The sequence below is a fragment of the Thamnophis elegans genome, chromosome 5 (genome assembly GCF_009769535.1).
Source record: "Thamnophis elegans isolate rThaEle1 chromosome 5, rThaEle1.pri, whole genome shotgun sequence".
In the NCBI taxonomy this organism is placed as follows: domain Eukaryota; kingdom Metazoa; phylum Chordata; class Lepidosauria; order Squamata; family Colubridae; genus Thamnophis; species Thamnophis elegans.
The window spans coordinates 46,697,085-46,723,093 of record NC_045545.1 but is presented as its reverse complement, the minus strand read 5'-3'; the positions used below and the strand labels follow the sequence as shown (position 1 = coordinate 46,723,093).

Below are 26,009 nucleotides of genomic sequence, written 5' to 3'. Positions count from 1 at the left end.
ATAGGGCTTATATTACAAGCATTCTAAAAAATCATGCTAGAGTTTATTTTCTGGTTGGGTCTTATTTTTCGGGGAAACAGGGTAGCAATGTGGAAATCATGGCTGACCAGGAAGTACAATGAAGCTGATCTTAGGTTTGGCAAAAACTATGTGGATGTTCAAGTGGACCTTTGGAGAAATGAATCAAAAGTGGACTTTGTGGCTATATGGATTACACTATATCTAGCAAAGACAAAACACTGTGATTTATTGTAAAAGGTAATACCAAGCCCAGCAACTTTGTGATATGAGCATAACTTTGCTTGTTAAGACCCTGATGATGTGCCATAGTTGAAGGAAGCATGAATTCTGTTAGATAAAGCAATTTTTCAGGAAGAATTAAACCCTTTCTCCTCTTAAGTGGGACATGCAGCAAGAAAAAGATCCCAGGTTTATAAGCAACATTGTGGAGGGAAAAAATCATAATTTTGGAATGGCCAGAGCTAAGTCCAGGTTTAAAACTCCACAGAAGTATAATGCCAGGGTCTGAAATAAGCAGTTAATGTAGAAAACTTCCAAATATTATTGAATCGATACAAATAACCATGAATGAATGGATCCAAATTCCTACACAACAATGTGAGAGACTTGATAATTACAGGAAGCATTTGATTGCAGTTATTGCAGATAAACTAGTACAACCAGTCATTAAATCCAAGAAGGCAATTCTTTTTTCCCCCCGCACTGTCATTTTGCATGTTAGATGGCTTTTGTGCTTAACTTCATTTAAATCATCATCAACTATTTGTTCATTTAGGTTCCCTTCATATATTAAGAGAATCAACATTAAACTATGATAATATTCAGTGGTGAAAAAATCAGAAAATGTAAAAGGGGCAAATATTTTTTTCACAGAACTGTACATGAGTAGAGTACAGTAGTAATACCAGGCTGCGGAACGCTGGGTAAAACTTTGAATAGGCCCCAATAGAAATGTGTATGCATGCGGACAACTCCGAAGTGGAACCAACTCATATTACATGTAGTCCAACTGACTTTCTTTCTCAGCCACCAAATGAAATAGAGCGAGTCTTCTATTATTTTTTTTAAAAAAACCAATGACAGGAACTGCATATATCAAGGGATATGCGCTGAGCCAGATGGCTTTTATGAAGGTATTGTTACTCTAGTATTCGGTATCATCCTTCTCTTTCCCTCTGATATGGGGCTGTTTGACTGGACGCAGCACCTGGTCTTGTCTGTAAAAAACTATGGTGATGGGGAGGGGAGAGAAGAGAAGAGACATGGTTGAGGGACTGTGATGTGACCTCATTTAAGACTTCTGTCCCCAAGGCTGAAAACCAAAGCTTTCCTTGAAAGGAAAACAGGACTCTGGCTTTGCCAGAAAAACCACACTTGCTTCAGCCTTAAACTTCTCTGTCTCTCTCTCTGTTCTAAGTTAGCTGCAAGGGCATTTCAGCCAGCTTTAGCCAATACCATCTGGTCCATCAAAAAATCTGGCATGCTTCCCCAAACTATTCTTCTTCCATGTTGAGGGGGGGGGAGGGAGACGAGGGAAAAGAAAGCTCCCAGCTGCTCTGACGTTTGAATTTAGATTGGCCACAGCTGGCCTGTAAAATGTGGAGCAAAAGCTCTTCTGCTTCAAATTAGGACAAAGAGGAGGTTGGGAAGGGCTCCTTTCAGAAGCCAGTGCCACTTAAAACATCCCAGTAGGTTGCACATCCTGTTGACTGTCACATATCAGACCTCAAACTCTGAGTATCCATACCTTCATATTTTACAGCTTTTTTTTTTTAACATCCTCTTTTCTTCTCTATTATGAAAGTTCCATGGAGTCATGCATGAAACTAGGAAAGAGGGAAGGATGGTCCAAGCATGCTGTGATAGCTGAATTAAACATGGCAGAATAGGGCAAGAAATATTCTGGGTTCCCAGATTAGGCTACAAATCCTGGTCCTCAGAAATCCTATAATTTGTTTAAAGGGAACAATGACTTCCTAGGTAAATCTCTATGTGTCCCATGTTTGCATTGTTTTCTGAGTGTCCAGCTTAAGAATCAGGTTGTTTTCTTTTTTTGACAACATTATGGACAAATATGCACTATGGATATCTGGTTCAATGCATAAACAACCAGAGCCTCAAGCAGAGTTTTTTTCAGGCCATCTTGTTCATTTAGAGAAGAGTTGTGTTAGTGCCATCTTCTGGTAAAATGTCATAACTGAGTTAGGAACAGGAATTTAGTTGTTTGTCAGCTTGAAGGATGTAAGGAAGGTAGATCAGAGGGCAGTCTCTTATTTCTAAGAAGTGGGACAAGAGAGGCTCTGCATTCATCATATTACATCTTTGCCTTTTCTGCTTTAGGACGCAATGAACTGATAGCAAGATACATCAAGCTACGGACAGGGAAGACAAGGACTAGAAAACAGGTAAAAATGCATTTCATGCTTGTCCCTTTAAAAAATGTGAAGAATGAATACACACGCACACAGACACACACACTGTAAATACTGTATATGTATATATGCATGTTTTTGATATATGCATGCTCCAATGCTGTGATCTGGTATACTGTTAACTTATATAGTGGATATCTTAACTGACAAAAGTTTTGCCAAGATTAGAATGCAGTACTACTTCTGCTGACTGCTGGCTGCCTGCAATTTGGCAGTTCAAATCTCACCAGACTCAAGGTTGACTCAGCCTTCCATCTTTCTGAGGTTGGTAAAATGAGAACCCAGATTGTTGGATGCAATATGCTGACTCTGTAAACCGCTTAGAGAGGGCTGTAAAAGCACTATGAAGCGGTATGTAAGTCTAAGTTGCTATATACGTGATCTTTAAATTCTCATTTTGACTCAACCACTGGTCCCCTGTGAGATTTCTGTTTCATTTCTCTTAACATAGGTTTCTTATGGATGACAGCTATTTATCTCACACACAAAATAGAATATCTTCAATCATTTGATTTCATATGGCTGGATTTATGTTTGAGAAACACTTTGTTTATTGCAAAATTTAATGCTTAGGAATTAAGAATGGCAACTCTAGTTACTAAGTCCGCTTGTCAGAGTTTTCCCAATATAGGTGATTTCCTGATATGTGGCCTTTAGCTTTCTTATTTCTGCAGTCAGCTATTGCTGAATATTCTAGAGGTGTAGTCTACACATCTGGAAGTTGCTGAGCTTTGGAAACACTGTTTCACACAATAAAAATTGACACTGGCTTTTAGCAAACCTTCCTTTTAGATTAAGCAGATTTGGAGACCTACTTAAGGACCATTTGATCCTGTAACAAAGCTGGAAAGAATCCTCAAGCAGAAGACCTGTTTAGCATACCAGTGAATGCAAACATGTCAGGGATGAAGGGGTTTTATTAAAAATTAACAATTACTCTGTTTCCCTGAAAATAAGACCTCCCTGGATAATAAGCCCAATGGGACTTTTGAGCATATGCGCTAAAATAAACCCTCTCCAAAAATATTGCAACACAGCAACAGCCATTCACCACCTCAAAAATAATAAGACCTCCCCCAAAATAAGGCCAACTGCTTATTTTGGGGGTCAAAAGGAAATAAGACCTTGTCTTATTTTCGGGAAAACACAGTATTATTAAGTTTTAATTCAGTAAAAGCTAAAGTTTCATATAAGTACTTTTACTTTACTTTCATTTCACTTTCATTCTTAATTCCTTTGCCCCCTTAATATCACTCTTCCTCATTAATTTAGCTTGGTGGAAATTTTTAAAAACAGGGGTGGAGGGAAGGGTTCTGACTAGCCAAGTTCTGGATTGTGAGAATTTGACATCTACAGCCATAAGTAAGAAAAACAACTACAAGAATGGAAAATATAAGAGAAAGATGAAAGGGGTTTTCTATTTCAGGGAGGGAGCGTTTATGCCAGTAAGAAATTTTGAACAAACAGTAAGAAATCTGTAATTCTTCCTTGTACGTGAGATTGCATACCACATTGTGAACAGTCTCGAGATGACTACTGGATCGTGACTGTTATTGCTAGGTCTGCCTAATTGAATCAGAAACTTTCATTCTTCTGGTCAATTTCAATCAAAGTGAAGTGCAGTATAAAAAACAGAATCGGGATGGGAAATGTACCATGTGTATACCTATCCGATGGTCTTCTAGGTAATTTTATGAATGGAAAAAGAGCAGACAGGTCACATGTGTTGCAAAAGCGGTCATGCTTGAAACTTCATTCTAACCTTTGTTTCCATTTTCTTCCTCTTCAAACATATAGGAGTAGCTTTTAGAATAATTACGGTTCATTAGTGGAGAGCGGCAGAAGGCTTTAATGGAACTCAGTGTTAGCTATGTTAAACTGCCGTGTGACATTAATGAAAGCTGTCTATTTGGAATAGGAAAATTATTGTTTCTAGAGTTCCAATCAATTCCTCCTATTTTAACTGTGGTTTATGTCCTTCCACAGTACAGTGAAATTGGAAATGCCAGTCCTACATCTGGGCTGATTTATCTAGGAATCTTTATTGGGCTGCCTAAAAGAACATCTTTCATGTTGAGCTGTTTATCTTTACAGATATGATTCTCAGCTCTGAAGCTAACAGTCTATAACTTCCTGCTGAAACTGAAATCATATATAGCCAGGAAATGGTTTATAAGACAATTCTAAGCATATTTAAGGGGACTGCAAACTGTCCCGAGAGATTGGAGTGGATTGCAAACTATGTCACTAAAACAGAACAGATTTCTTTTGGGGGTTTTTCCCCTATTGCCTGGCTTATTGTATTTCATCAGCTCTCCCAGTCATTGGAGATGTGCTCTGTATAGAGCTGTGTCTGTACAGAAATGTAACGTTTAAAATAAAATAAATGAATGTATAGAGCAGTGTTTCTCAACCTTGGCAACTTGAAGATGTCTGGACTTCAACTCCCAGAATTCCCCAGCCATTTGCTGGCTGGGGAATTCTGGGAGTTGAAGTCCAGACATCTTCAAGTTGCCAAGGTTGAGAAACACTGATATAGAGTGAGAAAAAAGACATTTCCATTGTCTGTTTTAAACACAGATTAAAGTTAATGGAGCTGTTAGGTAACAGAATTTACCTAACAGAATTCCTTCACCTATCCTTTGTTATAATATTCAATATTTTGTTAATGGAAAACTATGTGTTATGACTTTCTGAAAATATTATTTCATTATTCAGATATAATCAACCATAAATGTAATTTTTATTCAAAATATTGAACCAGTTTTCAAAGCCATAAACTCATATTTAATTTATATTCTGAAGAAGAACTTTATGTCTACCATTTTGCTCCCTAAAAGCAGTTTTGCAAACAGCTGAGAAATGTTTCATATTTTCTAGGTATCAGTATTTATCGTATCAAGAACTAATATTTTGAAGAACATTCCCATAAACAGTTTTGATTGTGTGAAAGGTAGTTCAGTTACCCGATTAAGAAAAATCAAATAAGTAAACGGGGGATTGCATAGTTGAGGAGAGTAGATGGGCCCGAAGCAGCAAAATAAATCAGAATTTCAGTAATTTCTGAAACCAATAAGATTAATAATGTATAGAAGTCCATGAGAAATAATAAAATTGAAAGTACTTATTGCTGCCAAGAAACCTAAAAATGGTATTTCCTGGGAATATTTCCAAATGCTTCATTCAGCAAGATTACAGCAACTTCCTTCAACTGAATCTTTCAGTAAGCATTAACCGCGGTTTACCCTGCAAGCCGATATTATTCCGTCAGAACTTCAACTGGCTTAGGAGGCCAGTGAGTTTCACATGGGTGCTTAAAGCACTGTTGTCGATATGGGGTCATACCTTCATTCTTTTTGTGTTTTCCTTTTTGAATGACTTGGCGGGGCCTAGGTGTCCAGCCATATACAGGTTCTAGCTCGGAAGAAGGTGCGAGAGTACCAGGTTGGCATAAAGGTACGTTGGAGACCCTGCCCATGCATCCATGGTATGTGAGCATGGGCAGCCCCCTCTCCTTCCTCTCCTTTCTGGTTGACGGCTCTGCTGTTTTTCCCCCTCTCCTTCTTCTCTCTGCAGGTCTCTAGCCACTTGCAGGTTCTAGCCAGACGGAAATCTCGTGAGATTCAGTCCAAGCTGAAGGTACGCGCTTCCCCAGCTTTCTCACCTTTAAGCCATGGCCCTGCTGCAGCTAACATACTGCATTCTGTTATTGCCACTCTGTTCCTTTTATATCCTTGCCCCTTTCCTTTGATCCTGGGATCAGATCAAAGCTAGAAATCTTGGAAGAGAGAGAGAGATGGTTGGTAGATGACATGGGGCATCTTTATGTGGCAGGATTTGAATAGGGCTGTGATCTAAAACAATTCATTTGGTGTCAAGTCAGTGAAAAAAACAGGAGAGTAAATGTCCAGTAAGAATTTTCCAGATTGGACTTTCAACCACTAGCTGTTGTTTTTCCATAAACACCTAGTGATACTATTAATCCTATCAGGTGATATTTGTTAATATGCCTTCACCCGAACTCTTAACTATACAACCCTAAAAGTCTTAACAAAGCTAGCTATATAGAATGAATGGCCTATGATATGATGTGACAATTGCACACAGATAGTCCTCAACTTTCAACCACAACTGAGACCAACATTTCTCTGGCTGAGTGAGGTAGTTGAGTTTTGCCCCTTTTACAACCTTTCTTGCCATAGTTCTTAAGTGAATAACTGCAATTGGTAAATTAGTAACACAGTTGTTAAATGAATCTGGCTTTCCCATCGTCTTTGCTCTCAGAAGGTGGCAAAAGGATATCACAAGACCTCAAGACACTGTAACCCTCAATAAATGCATTCCAGTTGCCAAGTGCTGGAAGTTTGATCACGTGATAATGGGGGGTGCTGCAACGATTGTAAGTGTGAAAAACAGTTATGAGTCACTTTTTTCTGTTGTCACTTTGAACTATCACTAAATGAGCGGTTGTAAGTCAAGGACTACCTGTAGAGGGGTCTATAGGTGATAACCAGCACATTGAATTGCACTTGGAAGTCAAATGGTCACCAAGGCAGCTCACAAAGCAGCAAGATCATGCATGCATAACACAGTGCTGCTTTTACTGTCCACATTGCTATATAGATAGTCCTCAACATACAACCGTTCATTTAGTGATCATTCAAAGTTACAACGGCATTGGGGAAAAAGTGACTTATGGCCATTTTTTACACTTACGGTTATTGTAGCGTCCCTGTGGTCATGTGATCAAAATTCAGATACTCGGCAACCGGTTCATATTTATGACAGCTGCACTGTCCCGGGGTCACATGATCCCCTTTTGTGTCCTTCTAACAAGTAAAGTCAATGGGAGGGGGGTGTCAGATTCAATTAACAGCCCTGTCACTAACTTAACAACTGCAGTGATTCACTTAACAACTGGGGCAAGAAAGGTTGTAACATGGCGGCAAAACTCATAAATGTGTCACTTAGCAATAGAAATTTTGAACTCAATTGTGGTCGTATGTTGGGGGCTACCTGTCTTCTGGACCAACCGTAGCTTCTGTGAGGACACCTCCCAAGTAGAAAATACACTGCCATAATCCAGTGACGAAGTGACAAAGGGCATAAGCCACTCTGTTCAGGATGTACAATTGAGCATCATCTGCATATTGATGATGCCCAACTCCAGACAGTGGATAATCTTAACCAGCAATTGCGTGTTAAAGTTAAATAGGAGGGAACGTTGAGCCCTGCTATTATTATTAATTATATAACAATTATCTATAATGGCAATATGCGGTTATTAAGTTATTAGCTTGAATTTAGTTATTAAGTTATTAATGCGAGTGGGTTAGGCTTGAGATTTACTTTTTACCATGGCAGGTACAGAAAGAAACAAAGGAAACAGTTGTTTCTCTAACTCTCTTATGGAAACTATTGTGTGATGTGTTTAAGAACCTAATACGTTATTTGGCAAGGAGGCCTATGCCGTGGTTGCAACCGAGATGCACAGAACCAGAAAGGGACATAAGATGGCTGTGGCTGAATCAGGATATGTAGAACAAGTTCACGAAACCAGGAACTAAGGGAGCTGGGCAAGGATGCAACTGGAGAGCTTTATCCTGTGATTGCCTTTCCTTTTCTTCTGTGGTTGGCTTTTTTCTCCTTATTCTGTAACTGGAGATTGACTAACTTGATCCCTTTCCCTCTGTGTGTTCTGTGTACTGTGATTTGCTGAATAAAATGTCTGAAGATGGAGCAGAAGATGGGATGGTTCTAAAGGAAGCCAGAGCGTATTCTAAACTGATCTGGATTATCTTTTCATTTTTGTTGGTGAATATACTGAATGTCTTGGAAAGAACCGAAAAAATTTACAAAATGGCCTCTCTCTTCCCTTTCTAGATTCCCCAAGATAGAATATATATTTAAATAGGATTGGGAAAGTTGCCAATGGTTGTCTCTGCATCTTTTGACCCAAAAAGAAAGAAAATCTTGACTATTTACAAACAGACTACATTCCCTAATTTACATTGTCAAAGCCCTGGTTTCCATAGAATTCAGTAAATACTTCCAGTTGAAGACTGGCATAGAACAGTAAAAAGATATAGAAGTGTATTTCATGCAGTAATTGGATATAATTCTAGAGCATCTTTATCTTCATTCTGACCCTGTAGGAAATCTTCCACAAAAGTTAGAAAATACATTACCCCAGAAATGAGGTTGATGTGCTAGTCCATTGATGTCAAGGAATATTTTGTCAAGAAATGCAACTATTTACAGCACATTTTAACTTTTCTTATTTGTAAGCAAGGAAAGGACAAATTTCCCTTTAAGCTCTGTATTCAGAGTAAACCTTAGCTACTTGCTGTGAATGTTATCGCCAGTGACAAAGCTCTTCCATGTGCCCAAGTGAAACACGGAAGATCAATTTTCAAATTATTCTTCAAGTCGAAACTTGATGTTATACTGGCATCTGTGGTTATTCTGAACTCAGTGCAACAGGCTTCTGAGTGGATATGCTAGGTGGTTCATTAAAAGGCAAGTTGTGTACACACAGTGAACCTGGCCTGCGTCCCAAGGTTATTGTAAGACTAAAATGGAAAGAGTATTCATAGAGCCACAGTGGTGGTAGTGGTTAGAGTGCAGTACTGCAGGTTATTTCAGCTGACTGCTAGCTGCAGTTCAGCAGTTCAAATCTTACCGGCTCAAGGTTAACTCAGCCTTCCATCCTTCCGAGGTGGGTAAAATGAGGACCCAGATTGTTGTTTTTTGGGGGGGGGGGATATGCTGACTCTGTAAACCGCTTAGAGAGGGCTGTAAAAGCACTATGAAGCGGTATATAAGTCTAAGTGTTATTGCTATACTCCAATGGAAGCTCCTTACACAAAAGATAAGTGAGAATTATGAATTGCTTCATAATAACAATTATTATTTAATCTTTTGAATACATATCGAACAATAGATCTAGTATCTCAATTGGTTTTTTTTTTAAATTGCCGTTGTAACCCTTCGGTTTGAGATATACTTGACAACTTTTTAATAGGATGCATGCCCATAATTAATCGTGTTGTTGCTGGTACTTTAATTTTGATATCAGGAGGATACTTGGAAGGAAATGCTGTGCCTTGAGTGTGCAGCAATGCAGTCACATTGCTAAACCATGTTGTTTCTGCATGTGCCTCTGAATGCCCGTAACTGGGGCTGTATGTGTGTGTTTTATACCGAAACAAGGCTTTTGTAGCCTGCTTTAATAGATAGTTGTCCACAATTCTGCATTTCTGATTTGTTTTGAAATGTTATATGATGAACAAAAGTATATTCACTTGCAATAGACTTACAAAGTGATTAACAATGAAGCCCTGTATATATCCCACTTCATGACAAAATGACCTTTTTCAGACTCTGGAATTAGCCAAACTCATTAGGCACCACTGCTAGCAACTTGTGCCTTGGGGTGAGGGAGAATATTCAGAAAATAAATCCTCCTTTTGTAGCTGAATTGTGATATTGGAATCTATTTGATCTTTAATTCTGTCCCTGTAAGTTCAGGATTGAGATGTTGAGACTGGTTTGATATCAAGTTTATATTGATAAACCTCTCTTAGCTTCAGTTCTGAATTGCTAATGATGTTTGAAGGCATCTTTAAAAGAGGGACTGAAAGGAGAAATGACTTCACAGCCAGTTAGTCTTTAAACTTTAAGGAGAGAGACAAAGAAAATTTAAAAACAATGCAGAAGATGTAATGATTCACACAATTGTCTGCGTGCAAGCAGTGTATTCTTAAAATACCAAATATTAATGTTAGAACACATTGCTATTCTTTAATATATAGCATAAAATTTATAATTATTTCTATTCTTCTTATATATGGCCTGCAAAAATCCTGGATACGTTTCCTGTATGTTTGTGCTGCCATCTAGTGGTCATCCAGAGTATTGCAGTCCTAATTTACCTTTCCTGTGTAATTGTGCAAGGAGGTGATAGAAGAGAACCTCGAGCATTGTTTTTCATTTGTATCTGTCTAGTGTGCAAAATAGTGCTGCCATCCATACATAGACCTAGACTAATTTGCAGAAGAGCAAAACTGGAGAGCCTGCTCAATTTTTGACTAAAAGAAACCCTTGCTTATTGTTCACTTCATTTGTGAACACGAAGAAGATATCCATCTGAGATCAGCATCCTGCCAGATGGGACTTTCCACCCATTCCTTTTTTAGCCAAAGTTCCCAGGATTCTGTGAAGTAGGATACATTGGAAACTGGCCTTGCTCAGGGGTAATTTATTTCCAAAGCAAAGGTAGAGATGTCTATGGAGATTCTCAGTCATCCAGGTCATGGTTGTCCCAAAGGATTTTCAAAAGGCAGCTGGACTTCGTTTTTCCTTGAAGACGTTTCACTTCTCATCCAAGAAACTGAAGAACTTCGAGAACTGAAGAAGCTTCTTGTATGAGGAAGCTTAAGGAAAAACAAAGCCCGGTTGCCTTTTGAAATAGTACCTTTGGGACAAAGTAAAGGTAGATTATCGCAATACCTTGAAATCCTATGATTATAGATACTATGCAGATTTTCCTCAGCCTTCACCCATACCTGAGTTCTAATCATATTTCTCTTTTTCTTTTTCCCTTCATGCAGGCTATGAACCTGGTAAGTACCACCCAGACCTCTCTTTATTCCATTAGCTGTAGATACCGTATAGGTCCCGACAAGAGTTTAAAAATCCTTTACCTCAGGGAAACCCGAAATGATTTCTGATACTGCTAGAAAGAGAAAATTAGAAGCTGCTGTTTGGAGAATTTGAATATTATTCTAAGACGCTGCCTGTGGTTTGCTTCTCTGTCTCTGCTTAAGTTGTACAAAACCAAAGAATTTGACTGTCTCTGATTAACAAGGTACCTTTCTAAAAGTAGTGGCAACTATTTCATTACTTTTCAGAAACAACTTGGATGAATGGTTTATAGTTAGTGTACAGTAGTTGAAGCTCAGAGAGAAAATGGTTTTGTTGTAACTAACAAAGACCATAACAACTATCCCTTAATTTCAGACGGCTTGTTATTTTTGTGTGCTCTCAAGGTATGGATTAGCAAGCCCTCCTTCTGTTTCATTTTTATCTATTTTGAAGGATCAAGTCTCAAAGGACAAGGCTTTGCAGAGTATGGCTTCAATGTCTTCGGCACAGATTGTGTCTGCTAGTGTCCTGCAGAACAAGCTGAGTCCTCCTCATCCACTCCCTCAGGCTGTCTTCTCTGCTGCTCCCAGGGTAAGAAATGCCCCGCATATGGATGTAGGGTCATGAGCAGAAAGGATTCTTAGGAGAGATGCTCTTGGCTTATTTGAAACATGTTAGGTATTTTATACCAACCTGCATCTCTGTCTTTTTAATTCAAGTGCCATGTTTAATCACTAAACAAAGAAGTTTTGTGTGGCTTATAAGCATGATGGTGGGCTGGGGGTTGCTGCTGCCAATGCAGGAGGGTTTGTCGGTAGGCACCACAGCAGTATGGCTGGGTGATTGGGCATGCACTTCAGACTGCAGGTGGGCACATGCTATAGAGTAGTATGGGATCTTATTCTCCATAGCCAGATTCCCCAGGAGAAAAAGCAGCAGGAATGGGAGTTACTTACTGGAGTGACTTGTGATCTTCCTTTCTAGCTTCCCCATTCACTTTGCTTGTGGGAAGCTGGCACGGAAGGTTGCAAATGGTGATTACATGACCATATGAACCATCATGGGATCATGATCATGTGACGGGGGAGTCATAACTTCTGACAGTTGTTGAACAAATGGTCATTACCCAAGGACTACCTATGGCAATTTTGAGATTGTGAATTTTAAAAGTGTAAATAGTACTGGTTTGCCCCTCAAAAGCCTCCCCCCCGCATTCTCATCCCTTCTCCCACCATCCCCCCAAAATGGATATAAGTTTCCAGCCTCATTTTGTTTTCAGTGATGGTGCTAAGCCCACAGAAGGGCTCCTAAGATTCTTCTAAAGATCGGGAAGCTCAGTCACAGCCACTAATTCCTTCACTGTTGCCCTACATCTATCTAACAATTACTTTACTAAAATTAAGATAATTCTCTGGCTTTGCGTAAAGATTCCCACTGATGTAGTCCCAGTTTTTAACTGCTGGTGGCAGACGTTTCAAACTATTTTATGGAAAATGTATTAAATATTCACCCTTAACATGCTGTGAATCATTGAATGATGACATCAGCTATTGAGAATATCTTTGACTTCATGTTTTGTGTCCTTTTTGCTTTCTCAGTTTTGGAGTGGGCCTATCCCAGGACAGTCTGGACCTTCTCAGGAGTAAGTAGGGACAGATGGGATGGGATGGGATGGGATAGTTTTGAACATGACTTTGTAAAGTAAGTGCTTGAGCTGTATGCTAATGGTACATTTTTAGTGCTGATGCAAGATTATGTTTTTCAAACAAACTTGTTACTATTTTTCTAAAACAGAATAATTGAATCCTGGTTACCAGTTGCACATAGAGATTGCTCCAACTCAAATGTGGAAGATAAATGTGTGAACTCTTCCATTGTTTAGATAATGTTCCACTTCAGAAACCCTGCCCCAGCAAAGCCCACCAATATTTCCTTATCAACTGTATTAAATTTATGATATGATGTAAAAGTACTGGAGAGTCAGTACTTTTAGACATATAATCCCAGAAATCCAGGATTATGCTGGCTCACATCAAAAGATCCATCAGGTCTAGCACTGTGCTTCCACATTGACTGGCCTGTGACTCTGAGAAGCCCAATGATATAATGATCTAGCACTTGCTGCCTGGTCACATATGCAGCAAATCCCAATGTTGGCAAAATAATGACATGCAACCAAAGACATCATCGCACAAATGCTGCAATTTTACACCCGTACCCCAACATCTGACGTAAATCACACATGTCATCGTTTCCCTCATCCTTCCACCTTTTGCCATTGCTCGTATTGCCTGGCATTTAGTATTCAGAGTAAAGCTTGTAGCTGAGATTAGAGGAAAGTTTGTCAAAATAATTTAATCTATTTGATGTTATTTTGTTTTTCAGCATTAAACCTTTTGCACAACCACCCTACCCCATTCAGCCACCCATGCCTCCATCACTAGCCAGTAAGTGGTCACTTGATTTCTCCAATTTACCCTCTTGATGCTCAACTGTGCAAAAATTTTCTGGTCTCTTGTCTCCTGTCTCTTTTACCACCATCTGAATGTGATTCAAATATTTGTTTACACAGTATAGCTCTCTTTTCCCATTGCTGCTCCCATGAACTCTTTTTTTTACCAACTGTAATATTGAATTTAATTGGAATAATTATCATCTTAATGAAAGTGATAGTGCCACTAGGCTGTGTATTTTATAATTTATATGCAGCATATGAATGCAGGCTGCTCATCCAAGTTACATGTTCTCTAAAATGAATTTTTGCTTCTCCTCAGTTCACTTACCCGTATGCAAAATAAAAGCAGAATCAGCATATAAGACAATATATTCACAATGACATTCATAATACACATACATATGGAAAGAGGGCTTTTTGCACTAAAATCAAATTGATGTTGAAGGAATGCTGAGCCAGTAAATCAAGAGATTACAGAATTATGCTTTAGGGCCATAATTATACTCAGGCTTTGACTAGAATTGTGTTCTGATAGCTGGAACAAAAGCTTTTTTATGTATGTCTTTATATAACTTTTCTAGGTTGCACTTTGATGTCTTGGTTTTGTTCTATAGATACTCTTCTGTAAATGAACTGGTTGAGAGAAGGAAGTGGTGCAATTCAACAGAAAAATCAATTTATGAGAAAATGAGAAAACCCATTTAGTACTTATTCAGATATTAGATTCTTAGAACATTCCATACAGGGAGTACCTCAAGGTTCTATTTTAGGCCCAGTTACTCTTCACCATGTTCATAAATGATCAGGATGTGGAAATAGAAGGGGAATACCTTAAATTTTCAGATGACACCAAGCTAGGAGGAATAGCTAATACTTTGGAAGATAAACACAAGTTTCAGAAGGATCTTGACAGACTTGAATACTGGGTCCTATCTAATAAAATGCATTTTAGTGGTAAGAACAGTAAGGTCCTACACTTAGGTGAGAAAACCCAAATGCACAGTTATATAATAGGTTATACCTGGCTCCATAGGTTATAGCATAACTGAGAGGAATTTGGTATCCTAATGGACTACAACTTAAATATGAGCCAGCAATATACTACAGCTGCCAAAGAAGTCAATGCAGTCCTAGGCTACATCAAAAGAGGGATAATATGAAGATTATGCAACGTAATAGTGCCGCTTTATACTTCACTGGTGAGACCACACTTGGAATATTGCATCCAGTTCCGAAAAAATAATGCTGAGACTCTAGAAAGAGTATAACGGAGAGCAATAAAGATAACAGGTCCGAAGGCTATACCATATTATGAATGGTTGAGAGAACTAGTCTAATGAAGAGGGACTGGGGTGACATGATACCAGTCTTCCAGTACTTGTGGTGTTGTCACAGAGAAGAGGGGATTGATCTACTTTCCAAAGCACCTGAGGGCAGGACAAGAAATAATGGGTGGAAGATCATTGAAGGAAGATTCAATCTAGAAGGAGAAATTTCCTGACTGAGAGAACAATCAATCACAAGCTTGCGTCCAAAAATTGTGGGTGCTCCATTGCTGGAGGTTTTCAAGAAGAATTTGTCTGGGAGGGCGCATAAGGTCTCCCGCTCAAGCAGGAATTTGGACAAGAAGACCTCCAAGGTCCCTTCCAACCTTGTTATTTCTGTGTTCTATGTTCCTCCAAGGACTCAGTAAAAGCAGAACACTGACTTTTTGTATTATTATAGCAGTAAGTGAACATTTGTGTTTTACACATGGAAGTTATTTAACTCATAGCACTCTTCATGTTTGTCCTTAAGTCTGAGATTTCTAATTAATACCTCTATTTTGTTCATAAATAACCTTCCGTTAATTTAATTTATTAAATTTATTATGGCTGCTCAGTCGGTTGGATTCTGGTGACTTATACAATTGATTAATAATAAAAGCAATTACAATTGCAGACACATAAACAGGCAACTTAAAGAAAAAAAACCCTAAAACAATAAAATATATAGATACAACAGAGCTCTCACAAATACATCAGTAAACCTGTTAACCTCAGGCTTTGGATAAAGGCAGAGAACATGGGGGCATTCGTATCTTTTGGGGACTGCTGTTCTAGAGGGAAAAGGCAGCAAAGAGAAGGCATGCTTCCTCCGTCCCAGAAGGTGGCAGCCTACAATAGAGAACTTTCTCCATAACCTTCCTGAACAAACTGAATGCTAATTGCCATAATGGAAAGGTCTAATGATGGCCTCTTCGTTGTTTAAGAGATAACGTGTTTCATATTGCTATCTCCTTAACTCCACAGACAGCCCATAAATGGGGAAAAACATCTTGATTTTAGAGAATATAATGTAATGCAATATTATTGTGATCAGGATAACAATTAAGGGAATAGTCTTAAATTGCCGGGAAAGATTGACAAATGAACCAAACTGAACTAAACTGGCCCAGTTGTCTATTCTTAAAGATTATTTTTTCCATACTTTTCTCCTGCAACTAAAATTTGGTTCTAAAATGTTCAAGAATGTTTTATCTGCCCATTTTTCTAGGCTATGAGCCCTTGGCTCCTCTTCCACCTTCTGCCTCAGCTGTGCCAGTCTGGCAGGACCGAACAATTGCCTCTGCCAAGTTGCGGCTCCTTGAGTATTCAGCATTCATGGAAGTACAGCGTGACCCTGAAACGGTAATTCTTCAGAAAGGAAATTCATACAAGACGGAGCAGAGACTGATAGATCTTGCTTTACTCTACAGAATGCAATGAAGTTGCATTTTAAGACTATCTGAGGGGCGCCTGTTATTTCCATCCCATCCTATCCCAATTTCTGTGGTGACTTTATTACGCAAATGACATAACACACAAGTTAATTTGGTCCATTGCATCAAGATCCACAGAATTGAGTTTTCACTCTAGCGGTATCTTGAGAGATTTGTATCATAATTTCATTCTTACATACTGTCTGAGCTTCCATTTATCTGGTCTTTTGAAAAAGGGATGCACAGAACTTGAGTTCCAAATTCTCTTTACTGGTTTGTGAAATATAAATGTTACTATGGCTCCTTCTGGTCTGCTTTTGCTCAGATGATAGCAATTGGCAAATACAACTCTTGAGTCATCCAGGGCAAATTCATCCAGGGTATCCCAATTATTATTATTATTTTTGCAATGTTTCAACCTACATAGTGAGCAATGATGCCCTCTGTTTTCTTTCCCATTACAGTATAGCAAACACCTTTTTGTGCATATCGGACAGACGAACCCCTCATACAGTGACCCACTCCTGGAAGCAGTGGACATACGCCAGATTTATGACAAGTTTCCTGAGAAAAAAGGTGGCCTGAAAGAACTTTATGAAAGAGGACCCCAGAACTCCTTCTTCCTTGTCAAGTTTGGGTAAGAACTTCATGCAGGTTGACGTTAAGCAGTGTCTGTGATTATTAAGTATTTCTTTACATAATATGGCAGATGATCTTACTATATTCTTCTTAGCCTATTCCTGTAATAAGTTTTTCTAGTCTTAGTCTTCCAGAATGTTGGACCAATTCCCATCCAACATTGAAGAAGGCTGATATAATTGGGGGTGTAATATACAATTAGATAGGAGAAGATACCTTATTAAAGCAGTATCCATGCAGTATTAAATAATCTTAATTTGGTGCCAATAAAGGAGAATATTTGTAGCTCAGGGTTGAAATGAGGGGTCCTTGGTGCTCTCTGAGCTTACTTGTTTTCTTGCAGACGTTTCATTACCCAAACTATGTAACATCATCAGTGCTCTAGCAAGCCCAAGGACCCCTCAATCTTAATTTGGCTATGGTTTTATTCCTTTTGTACACTAGATGGATTTGACATCTATATTTGAGTGAAAGGTGGACCCATCCACCTTTTCCCCGTCCAACTGATCAACATGCTCTATTAACTAGCATGAATTAGATCTCTATTCTGAGCCAATAAATCATTCTAATCCATGTTTAATTTGCATTAACCTCTTGCTCTATTCTAGGCGGATCTGAACAGCACTATACAGGATGGTCCTGGTGCTTTTTATGGGTAAGCAGTCAATATAGCAGTGCTGAAAACATGACCATCACAGTCTCCACTAAAGTGTGCTCCTTTGGAAAACAAGTTGTTGAAAAAGTGGAGGTGAGTCCTATGCTTTCTCTATGGGGAACAAATAGATAATCCATTTGATTATCTTTGCCCATTCTGAGTAGGTATTCTCAGATTCAGCACTGATAGCTTTACACGATCTCTACATGTCTTTCTGCAGACTGAATTTGCTCGGATGGAGAATGGAAGATGTGTCTATCGAATCCATCGGTCTCCTATGTGCGAATATATGATCAACTTCATCCATAAACTGAAACATCTTCCAGAAAAATACATGATGAATAGTGTCCTGGAGAATTTCACCATCCTACAGGTAAAGAATCTCTTCCTTCTTCTGTTTCATTTCCTAGCTGCCCCCCTCATTTCTCACTGGTGCTCAGTAAAGCACTTCTTAATCATTTCAGTGTTGTTGCTGCCCAGATACTAAAACTAATCTTTATAAAAGGATGAGAAGCACATCAAGATTAATTAAATTCTGTAGGGAATTTATAAAAGGATGAGAAGCACATCAAGATTAATTAAATTCTGTAGGGAATCAGAGTGGTTTGTTCTTGGCTTACAGGTAGTCCTTGTCTCTATTTTACATGACCCCAATTTACTATGTTTTTGCTGAAAACTGGTCCTTACTTTTCAGTTTTCAGCAAAAATACTCTATAGCAGTGGTAGTCAACCTTTTTCTACCTACCGCCCACTAATGGATCTTTCTTGATGGGAAAATTTCCTTACCGCCCACACAATTTTTGCGCAAGTGTGGAACATGAACATATTTCTTTTTTTCAGACATGGGTTCTAAATTTGTTTCACAATTTAACAACTATTTTACTGTTACGTTTTGATCTGCAGTCCACACAGTGCTTTTTCCCTCCTCTTTTCCCTTTTATTACAAACACCAAAAACAATGCTGTATTAGGTGCCAATTTTTATTAAGTGTCACCATCAAACAAAATTCCTTTTCCTGCCTTCTTCTTCTTTACCTTTCTTATAGTATTTCACTATATCAAGGATCTCTTTTTCCCTTTTTTATTTTCTCCTTCTTCTCCTTACTTGTTTCTTTCTTTATTTTATAGATAACAAAACTTAATTTATGAGCCAGACTAAACACTGCTTACTCTCCTCCTTTATTTTATCCCCTTTTCTCTATTTTTCTTCCCTTTTTTGTTAATTTTTTTTAATCTTTTCTTTTTTTATCTCCTTTTTTTACCTTCCTTAGGGCAATGTACAAAAGTAAGTCTGAGCTAGTTAGCCCACTTATTATTATTAGCCAACAACAATTCTCTCCTGCCTATAACTTTTCTTTCTCCTATTTTGCAACTGCTCTGCTCCGCTTTATTTTATAAATAACAAAACTTATCTGCCTGTCCCTGCTATCAGTTTCCATTCCTCCCCTTACTCTTCCCATGTGTTTGCTTGTTTGCGTGCATGCGCACGTTGGTTTATTGATGTGTGCGCTCGCGCTTGCCCGCTCGCTCAAAAGGAGGTTTTAACCTCCAAAATCCCTACCACCCACCTGGAATCCCAAAACGCCCACTAGTGGGTGGTAGAGACCAGGTTGACGACCCATGCTCTATAGCATACAATGGGTTGTTTAATGGCCAAGACATTCACTATACAACCACCATGTTTGTTTAATAGCCACCACAAAAAATATTGTAAAATCAGGTCAGCTGTGGGTAACTGATTTTATGACTGTCACAGTTTACAACTGTAACAGGCAAGCTCCATTACAGTCAAGGATTACCAGTATAAATAATAGTTTCATTCCTTTCCTCTCAGAGTTTTCTTCTTTTAGCACTCATTATTTATTTATTATTATTTTTAAAGGATGGCTTAATGATTGGTAAGTTATTTGATTACTTCCTAGGATTATGTAGCCATTGAGATTCAGAAGATGATGGAGTAATCCCATGACCTCTGACAGCACCTCCTAACATGTTTTGAAACACTTTTTCCTGTTTGAAACAGGATGTTATGAATTTATTGTAACAAGTTCTTTTTTCCTGGATTTTTGCACATTTAAAGTGCAGGTGTGCATCTGCTATGTGTTAGCTAATCTAATGAAAGCCACTAGCTCTGCAACTCTTATAACTATCTATGATTGTTCTATAAATTATATTACTTCTCATCCACCCATATCTTTTTTTTAAACTGATTTTCAAAATCAATTTAAAAAAATCAGCCTCTGCCTGTGAGTTTACAATGTAAAAACATTATTCAAAAGAGAAAAAGACTGGCAGGAAAAAGGGGAAAAAGTAAACTTGGGCAACAATTCCTAAAATAAGATAGCTCCTCATATTCAGTCCTAAATGGATAACAGTTCAGAAAATCGACTAATTAGTAGGGATAATTAGAGTTGCACTATAATGTAGCATTTTTCATATACATTAAGCCTTAAGCTGTTCACAAGAAAACATGAAACCCAAATAAAAGGTCCTGCCCACATAAAATAGCACTGAAGGGACATGAGATCCTATAAATAAGAAATAAGTGTCTAGTAAAATTGTGGAAAACATCATCCTAATGCCATCATTTATATTGAGTTCTCTAACTTAATCCAAATTTATTGAGTTAGATAGAAGAATTCCTGCATAAATTTCAGTGGTTGTTTTTTATGTAAAATATGTTACTCTTCTCTGAATTTATAACTTGACTTTTTCATTCAGTTTGACTTTCCCTGATCTCCCTAAATGTGTTTCTTTTTTAACTAGGTTGTTACAAACAGAGATACCCAGGAAACATTACTTTGCATAGCGTTTGTTTTCGAGGTATCAACCAGTGAGCATGGAGCTCAGCATCATGTGTACAAGTTGGTCAAAGACTAAAGGCCCCTCTGGGTTGACTGGACAATTTAAAAAAGAGGGAGGAAAGAGAAGTCTTGTCAGAGAAGCCACCTCTATAGGATGCCTTGACACACATCCTTTGAAAATGAACAAAGAAAAAATATGCCAAAAAAATGACTCATACTCAGATGTTTTCTACTTAGGAACATTTTGAACAAACAAACAGAAAAAAGCATTACAAGAAAGCATAAAGTGAAAGGAGAATTATATCTGGAGGCAGCAGGAAGAACTGATCTTGGGGGCTAGATCATCAGTATTTCAGGAGATGTTGGTGCCAAGGTCTGGTACCTCTTGATGCCTTCCCAGCAACAAAATGCTAACAGCATCTGGTGAAACGAGACTCTTGTTAATATCCATATGTGCCTATGTTTTCCATGCCAAATTCCAGATTCTGTCCTAGTGGCTTTGATCTGCCGAGAACAATGAACATGGGCAGCTGAAGATGCTTTTCTAAGAAAGGTGGGAAATCTGATGCTGCCTTTGAACCGATCGAGTCCCTGAGGAAGATAATGATTTTTTAAAAAGAAAATATCTCTTGATTCACAAGTCTGTGTGCAGTGCCAAAATAGGGTTGGGGCAACATGGGGAGTTGTTGGTTAATTATAAGGAAATAACGTTATTCCCTTAATACCCTGGGCATTTTAAAATGCAGGATTGCTGCATTTTCCCACTTCCTACCCAAGCTGAGAAGCTGGTGGAAGGCTTCTGCTGATGATTTATGACAAAAAAGTGTGGCAATTTTGTCCCAGATGCTTGAATAGAAGATGAGTATAGTAGTATGAGCTTGTGGGAGGGGAAGAAGGCAAGGGTATGGATGTGCAAGAAAGAGAGAGAGTGGCTGACTGGCTGACTTGGGAAAAAAGAATGAGAACCCCAGCAAGCAAAGGAAGGTCTTGTGGGATATTATAAGTTAGAGTATGTATTAGAAGAAGGAGGGCACTGGGAGGAAAGCAAATTGGGTAATCATGAAATTAACAGTCTGACTAGGCTAGGGGGATTGCAAGATAGCTGTCTAAGGCAGTGTCTTTCAACCTTAACAACTTTTAAGATTTGCAGACAGCTGGCGGGGGAAATCTGGGAGTTGAAGTCCACACATCTTAGAGTTGCCAAGGTTGAGAAACATTGGTAAATGGTCTAGGGAAATGTTTGGGCTGGCTAAGGCTGAGTAATTTGGACATGTTTCCATACGTCTGTGGGAATTTAACAACTCTCATAAGAAGCTATTTTCTTATGTTTTTACTTTTTTCTTCGTTTGTATATTTGCCTTGCCAAAACATTATGGGAAAAGCATAGACCAAAGCATTATTCTGGTGAGGTATTAATTTTCTGCTTCTGTGCTAGTCACAGAAAAAGGGGCAGAATAATTGTCCAGATACTTTTTACCCCCTCTGTATTACGTATCTTTCCCTAGCAAATCCTTGCAGGGTTTGCTAGCATCAAACTAATTAAGGAGATACTGAAAGACAAAATGTAGTCCCACGTCACTTGAAAGCTGTATTGTTTCTTGCTGAAAATGCTGATGTTTAAGTCTAAACACAGGCCTCTGGTTTTAAGCCTAGAGTTTAACATAGTTGCCTTCTAATTTAGATTGGTGCTTTTAGGACTTCTGTTACAGAAATAGCGTCAATATCATCATGCATGGCATCTACTGGACTGAGGCCCAGGAGATTTCAACTATACCCTGTCTTAACTATTAGCACGTAGTTTTGAGTAGTAGAGGATTTAACGGAATGTATGATTTTTGCCTGTCCCTACCATTGAGTCTCTATCACTGAGCTTTTCCTATCTTGTCCTACGGGTTTTTTTACTGAAACAAAAACCACCTCTTCTTGTCCAATTCCTTCTGATCAACCCAGCAAGACTAACCCCTAGACCATTGACCTTTCCCAAAGCAAGTAGAATTCTGATGGAGGAACTCCCAAGCAGGTACTTGGGAAAGGGGCACACTAGAAGGTAAAGATGTGATTGTTGGAAAAGGGAGCACAGGAGGTTACTCCTTTCTAGAACAATTTGGAATGCACAGGTCAAAGCCTGCCACTATTACATTTTCATGCTTGGGTATCTGTCCCACTTTAAATGGATGTTTTTTAAGGTGCTGTAAAGGAGACATTTCATCACAATGAAATGTTATTTTCCCCATAGTATTATTAGCATATAGGAGGACAGCCCCCAAAGAGACTGTGAAAAGTAGATGGGAAATTTCAGAATAAAATATGTTAAAACAGATGAGTTGTGAATTTAGTTCATGGCACTGGGTCGCATAATATTCAGGTTAAACTTCTGCCTTAACATTGGTTATTCCTTCTTTTTCAAGGGGTTTTGTGCTTTGGGGGTGTCGTTTTTGCCACTGTCTGTCTGTCTCTCTGTCTGAGAGGGTAGATAGTAGTTTTGTTTTCGTAAAATCATGCTCTCTTTTTCATAACTGACGTGGGCCTCATTTTCACTATTGGCCTGTATGACCACTACATTACTGATCTAGTACCGTTTTCACTACCTGAATTGTCAGCTTTTGCTGGAAGGACCAGATACAAAGGCACTGGCTAATTCAGTGTTTGATCAGAAGAGTAAGAATGTTCTTAAGAGCCTTTGGACTGTTGTTTGAGTGACACATGCAACTCCAAGGTGGCAACATAAGAAAAACTGACAGAGTCGTTTCCCAACCCTTTGAAGGATGTTTTAAATTCAAGTAAGATTGTGTGTCGTCCCCCACCCCCATATTAATTGATTGTAATTGATTCCACCCAAGAACTTCTGGATAACTCCATGACAATGTTAGAACAAACACTCCTTTCTGTATTAAGGAGTTCCCAAGGTGATCATACTAATGGAATGGTACACAGAAATGGAATTTGTAGAGAACCAAGTCACAATTTGCTCAGAACTGTGCCTTATTTTGCAACATGTTGTGTTCTGGAGAGATGAGCAACATAACATGTGCTGAAAATTCTTATCAAGCCATGCCAAGTGGAAATTGTGCTTCTCCTTTCCTCCTTGCCTCATGTTAAGTCTGCTCCACTGTCCTTGATAAATTGAATGTTCCAAGCACAACCTCATGTGTTTTTGGGCAAACTGGGTCACTGTGATGTCACAATCTTCAGTCCTAAATGTTATCCTTAGGAAGAATTGACTGGACAGTAAATGCCAGCTTTGACATTCAGGTACGTTTTGAGATTCCTCAAGCCTTTGGGGAAAGAGGTACAGCATCCTTGGTATAAAATAATAGCTATTACAGCTATTAATATGGGAGAAGGCAAAATCAATAGAGCCTGGGATGTTGAATTCCTTTTGTTTCAGCCCTCAGCATCTATAAGGACAGGAGTGCTGGCTGATTTATATGTAGCATTTTTCATTCCTAAATGAAAAATTCTAGGAATTAAGATTAAACTTTCCCTATTCTCATTAGTTCATGTATAATAAATAACCTTTTGTTAAAAAAAGATGTGGGGAGAACAAAGGTCTTTATGTAAATGCAGGTTCTTGTATTACATTGACAATCATCAGCTAAAGCCTTTCAAATAGGCCGCCTCTTAAACCGGACTGTTACATTTCTCTTCCTTTTTAGTCCTCCCGTGCCATAATATTAGATTTTCTATCCTCAGCTTTCCTCTTCAGATTCCCCTCCACCCCTGGCCTCAACTTTCAGGTCGATTTATACTTTTAAGTGCCTATTTGGTATCCTCAGATAGCGACAGCAAGCTTAAGGAAAGAATGTCAAGAATGCTTCATGAATGTTTCTTAGTTGGATATACCACAAATCTCAACAATCAACTCTCCCCCACATCCTATGTATTTATGAATTTCACATGAAGTACTGTTTTATTTTTTTAAAGACTTTGTAAAACCTACCAGGGTTATGGTCACCTTTTTTTTTAGAGCTCTGTCAGTCCACAATGTAAAAACCAGTTTTATGTATTATATTTGTGTATTTTTTTAATCCAGTTGGTGATGGGTTGTATCATATATTATTGGTTTACTGTATGTCCATCTTCAACTAGAATGAACAGTGGAGCTTCTAGAAAGCTATGGTCTGCTGAAAACTATTAAACTTATTGTTCATGGTTGGCTCAAAAACCTTTTTGCATTTTATTTTTTGCTTTCCTTGTTTATTCACAGCATATTTTCAAGAAGCAGTTTTGGTCTGACTCTTGATTTGATCCACATTTAGGCATAGCATAATTTAACTTTGTGTTTTATATGTTCCATTGATTTCAGTGGGTTTGCTTTGATATATAAGTCTCAAGCTACTATTTTGTCCATAATGTTCTACCAGGCACATTCTGTAAATTCTGTATGAATCCCATATAAGCTTCCATTTCCTGCACAAGAGGAAAATGCACTGCATTCAGAATTCTTGTAAATATTACTTGTAACAAAAAATGTATAGATACTTGTGTGAAGAGATTATTGCTACAGTATTCAAGGTGAAGTTTTCATTTTCTGGGCATAGAGTTATTTAACTCTATTTGGAAGCAGCCTTAAAACTCAAATATTCTTTCCTTTCTAGCATCAGGCCTTGATAAAATTGTCTGTGAAGTTTGCTGCAAAAGCAAAGTACTGGCTGACAGCAGCTAATTGTTCATGTCCCTCCCATCCCCAAATTTTCAAACCAAATACAATTTACATTATTAAAGTTTCTGAATCTTGTTTTATTAACATGACAATTACTGAATAAATGTTCTTTACAATTTAACTGACAAGTAGAGGAAGCAGAGCACGGAAGAACACATACAATACTGAACCTCTTATTAATTTTTGACATATGGTATATTCCATAAGGGTAACAACATTAATCTATTGCAGCAAAACTAACAAAGAAATATTTTAACATTTAAGTTTAATAATAAATTGTTGATTATGGCATCACTTCATCAGCTGCAAGATATTTCACACATATACATACACACAAACACCACTTTATATGACGGCATTATTAGCTTATAGCAAGAATACAGTGGTCATTGCATTAAAGCCACATAGTGAATCCAGTTCTCACCCTATCAAATAAAATTGTGCTAATTCATAAACTACTTCCATAATTGCACCCTGAATATCCCTTCTCAAATTGATTTATATCAAAATAGTAACAAATCACCATTACATATGGAAGTACTTGCCTTTTTTAGTGTGGTCATTTTGATCTCAGATTTTGCCCTTCTACAATCTATACTGTAGGGAGCATGCAGAAATAAGCTAATAAATGAGTCCATTAAAGTCTCTGGAGATTCTCAAATCGTCCAGGTCATGGTTGTTCCAGAAGGTGCTTTTCCAAAGACAATTAGACTTTCTTGATTTTTTTTTCCTTGAAAACATTTTGCTTCTCAAACAAAAAGCTGCTTCAGTTCTTCAGTTGTCTTTTGGAAAAGCACTGTTGGGATAGCCTATAAAAGTGACATAATTAAAGTTCTGTATGACACTTTTTTTTTCAAATAGTAATGGGTAATGCATATAGGCAAACTACAGTCCACTGTGTAAATTATGGTGTAAAATAAATGCATATATTTCTGCACTATGCATTCAGATAAAG

General features: G+C 38.2%; 1 protein-coding gene across 1 annotated transcript in view; it reads left to right on the top strand.

Moving 5' to 3' along the window:
• TEAD3 (TEA domain transcription factor 3) overlaps positions 1 to 23,894 on the top strand; it is a 99,459-nt gene extending 75,565 nt beyond the window's left edge. Inside the window, 13 exon segments of the mRNA XM_032217898.1 lie at positions 2,362 to 2,426; positions 6,030 to 6,092; positions 11,066 to 11,077; positions 11,553 to 11,690; positions 12,698 to 12,741; positions 13,485 to 13,546; positions 16,090 to 16,223; positions 16,759 to 16,931; positions 17,054 to 17,120; positions 17,542 to 17,587; positions 17,590 to 17,681; positions 17,809 to 17,961; positions 20,354 to 23,894. Of these exon segments, the coding sequence (XP_032073789.1) occupies positions 2,362 to 2,426; positions 6,030 to 6,092; positions 11,066 to 11,077; positions 11,553 to 11,690; positions 12,698 to 12,741; positions 13,485 to 13,546; positions 16,090 to 16,223; positions 16,759 to 16,931; positions 17,054 to 17,120; positions 17,542 to 17,587; positions 17,590 to 17,681; positions 17,809 to 17,961; positions 20,354 to 20,467 (1,163 nt within the window). The 3' untranslated portion in view covers positions 20,468 to 23,894.
• The last annotated feature ends 2,115 nt before the right edge of the window (positions 23,895 to 26,009 follow it).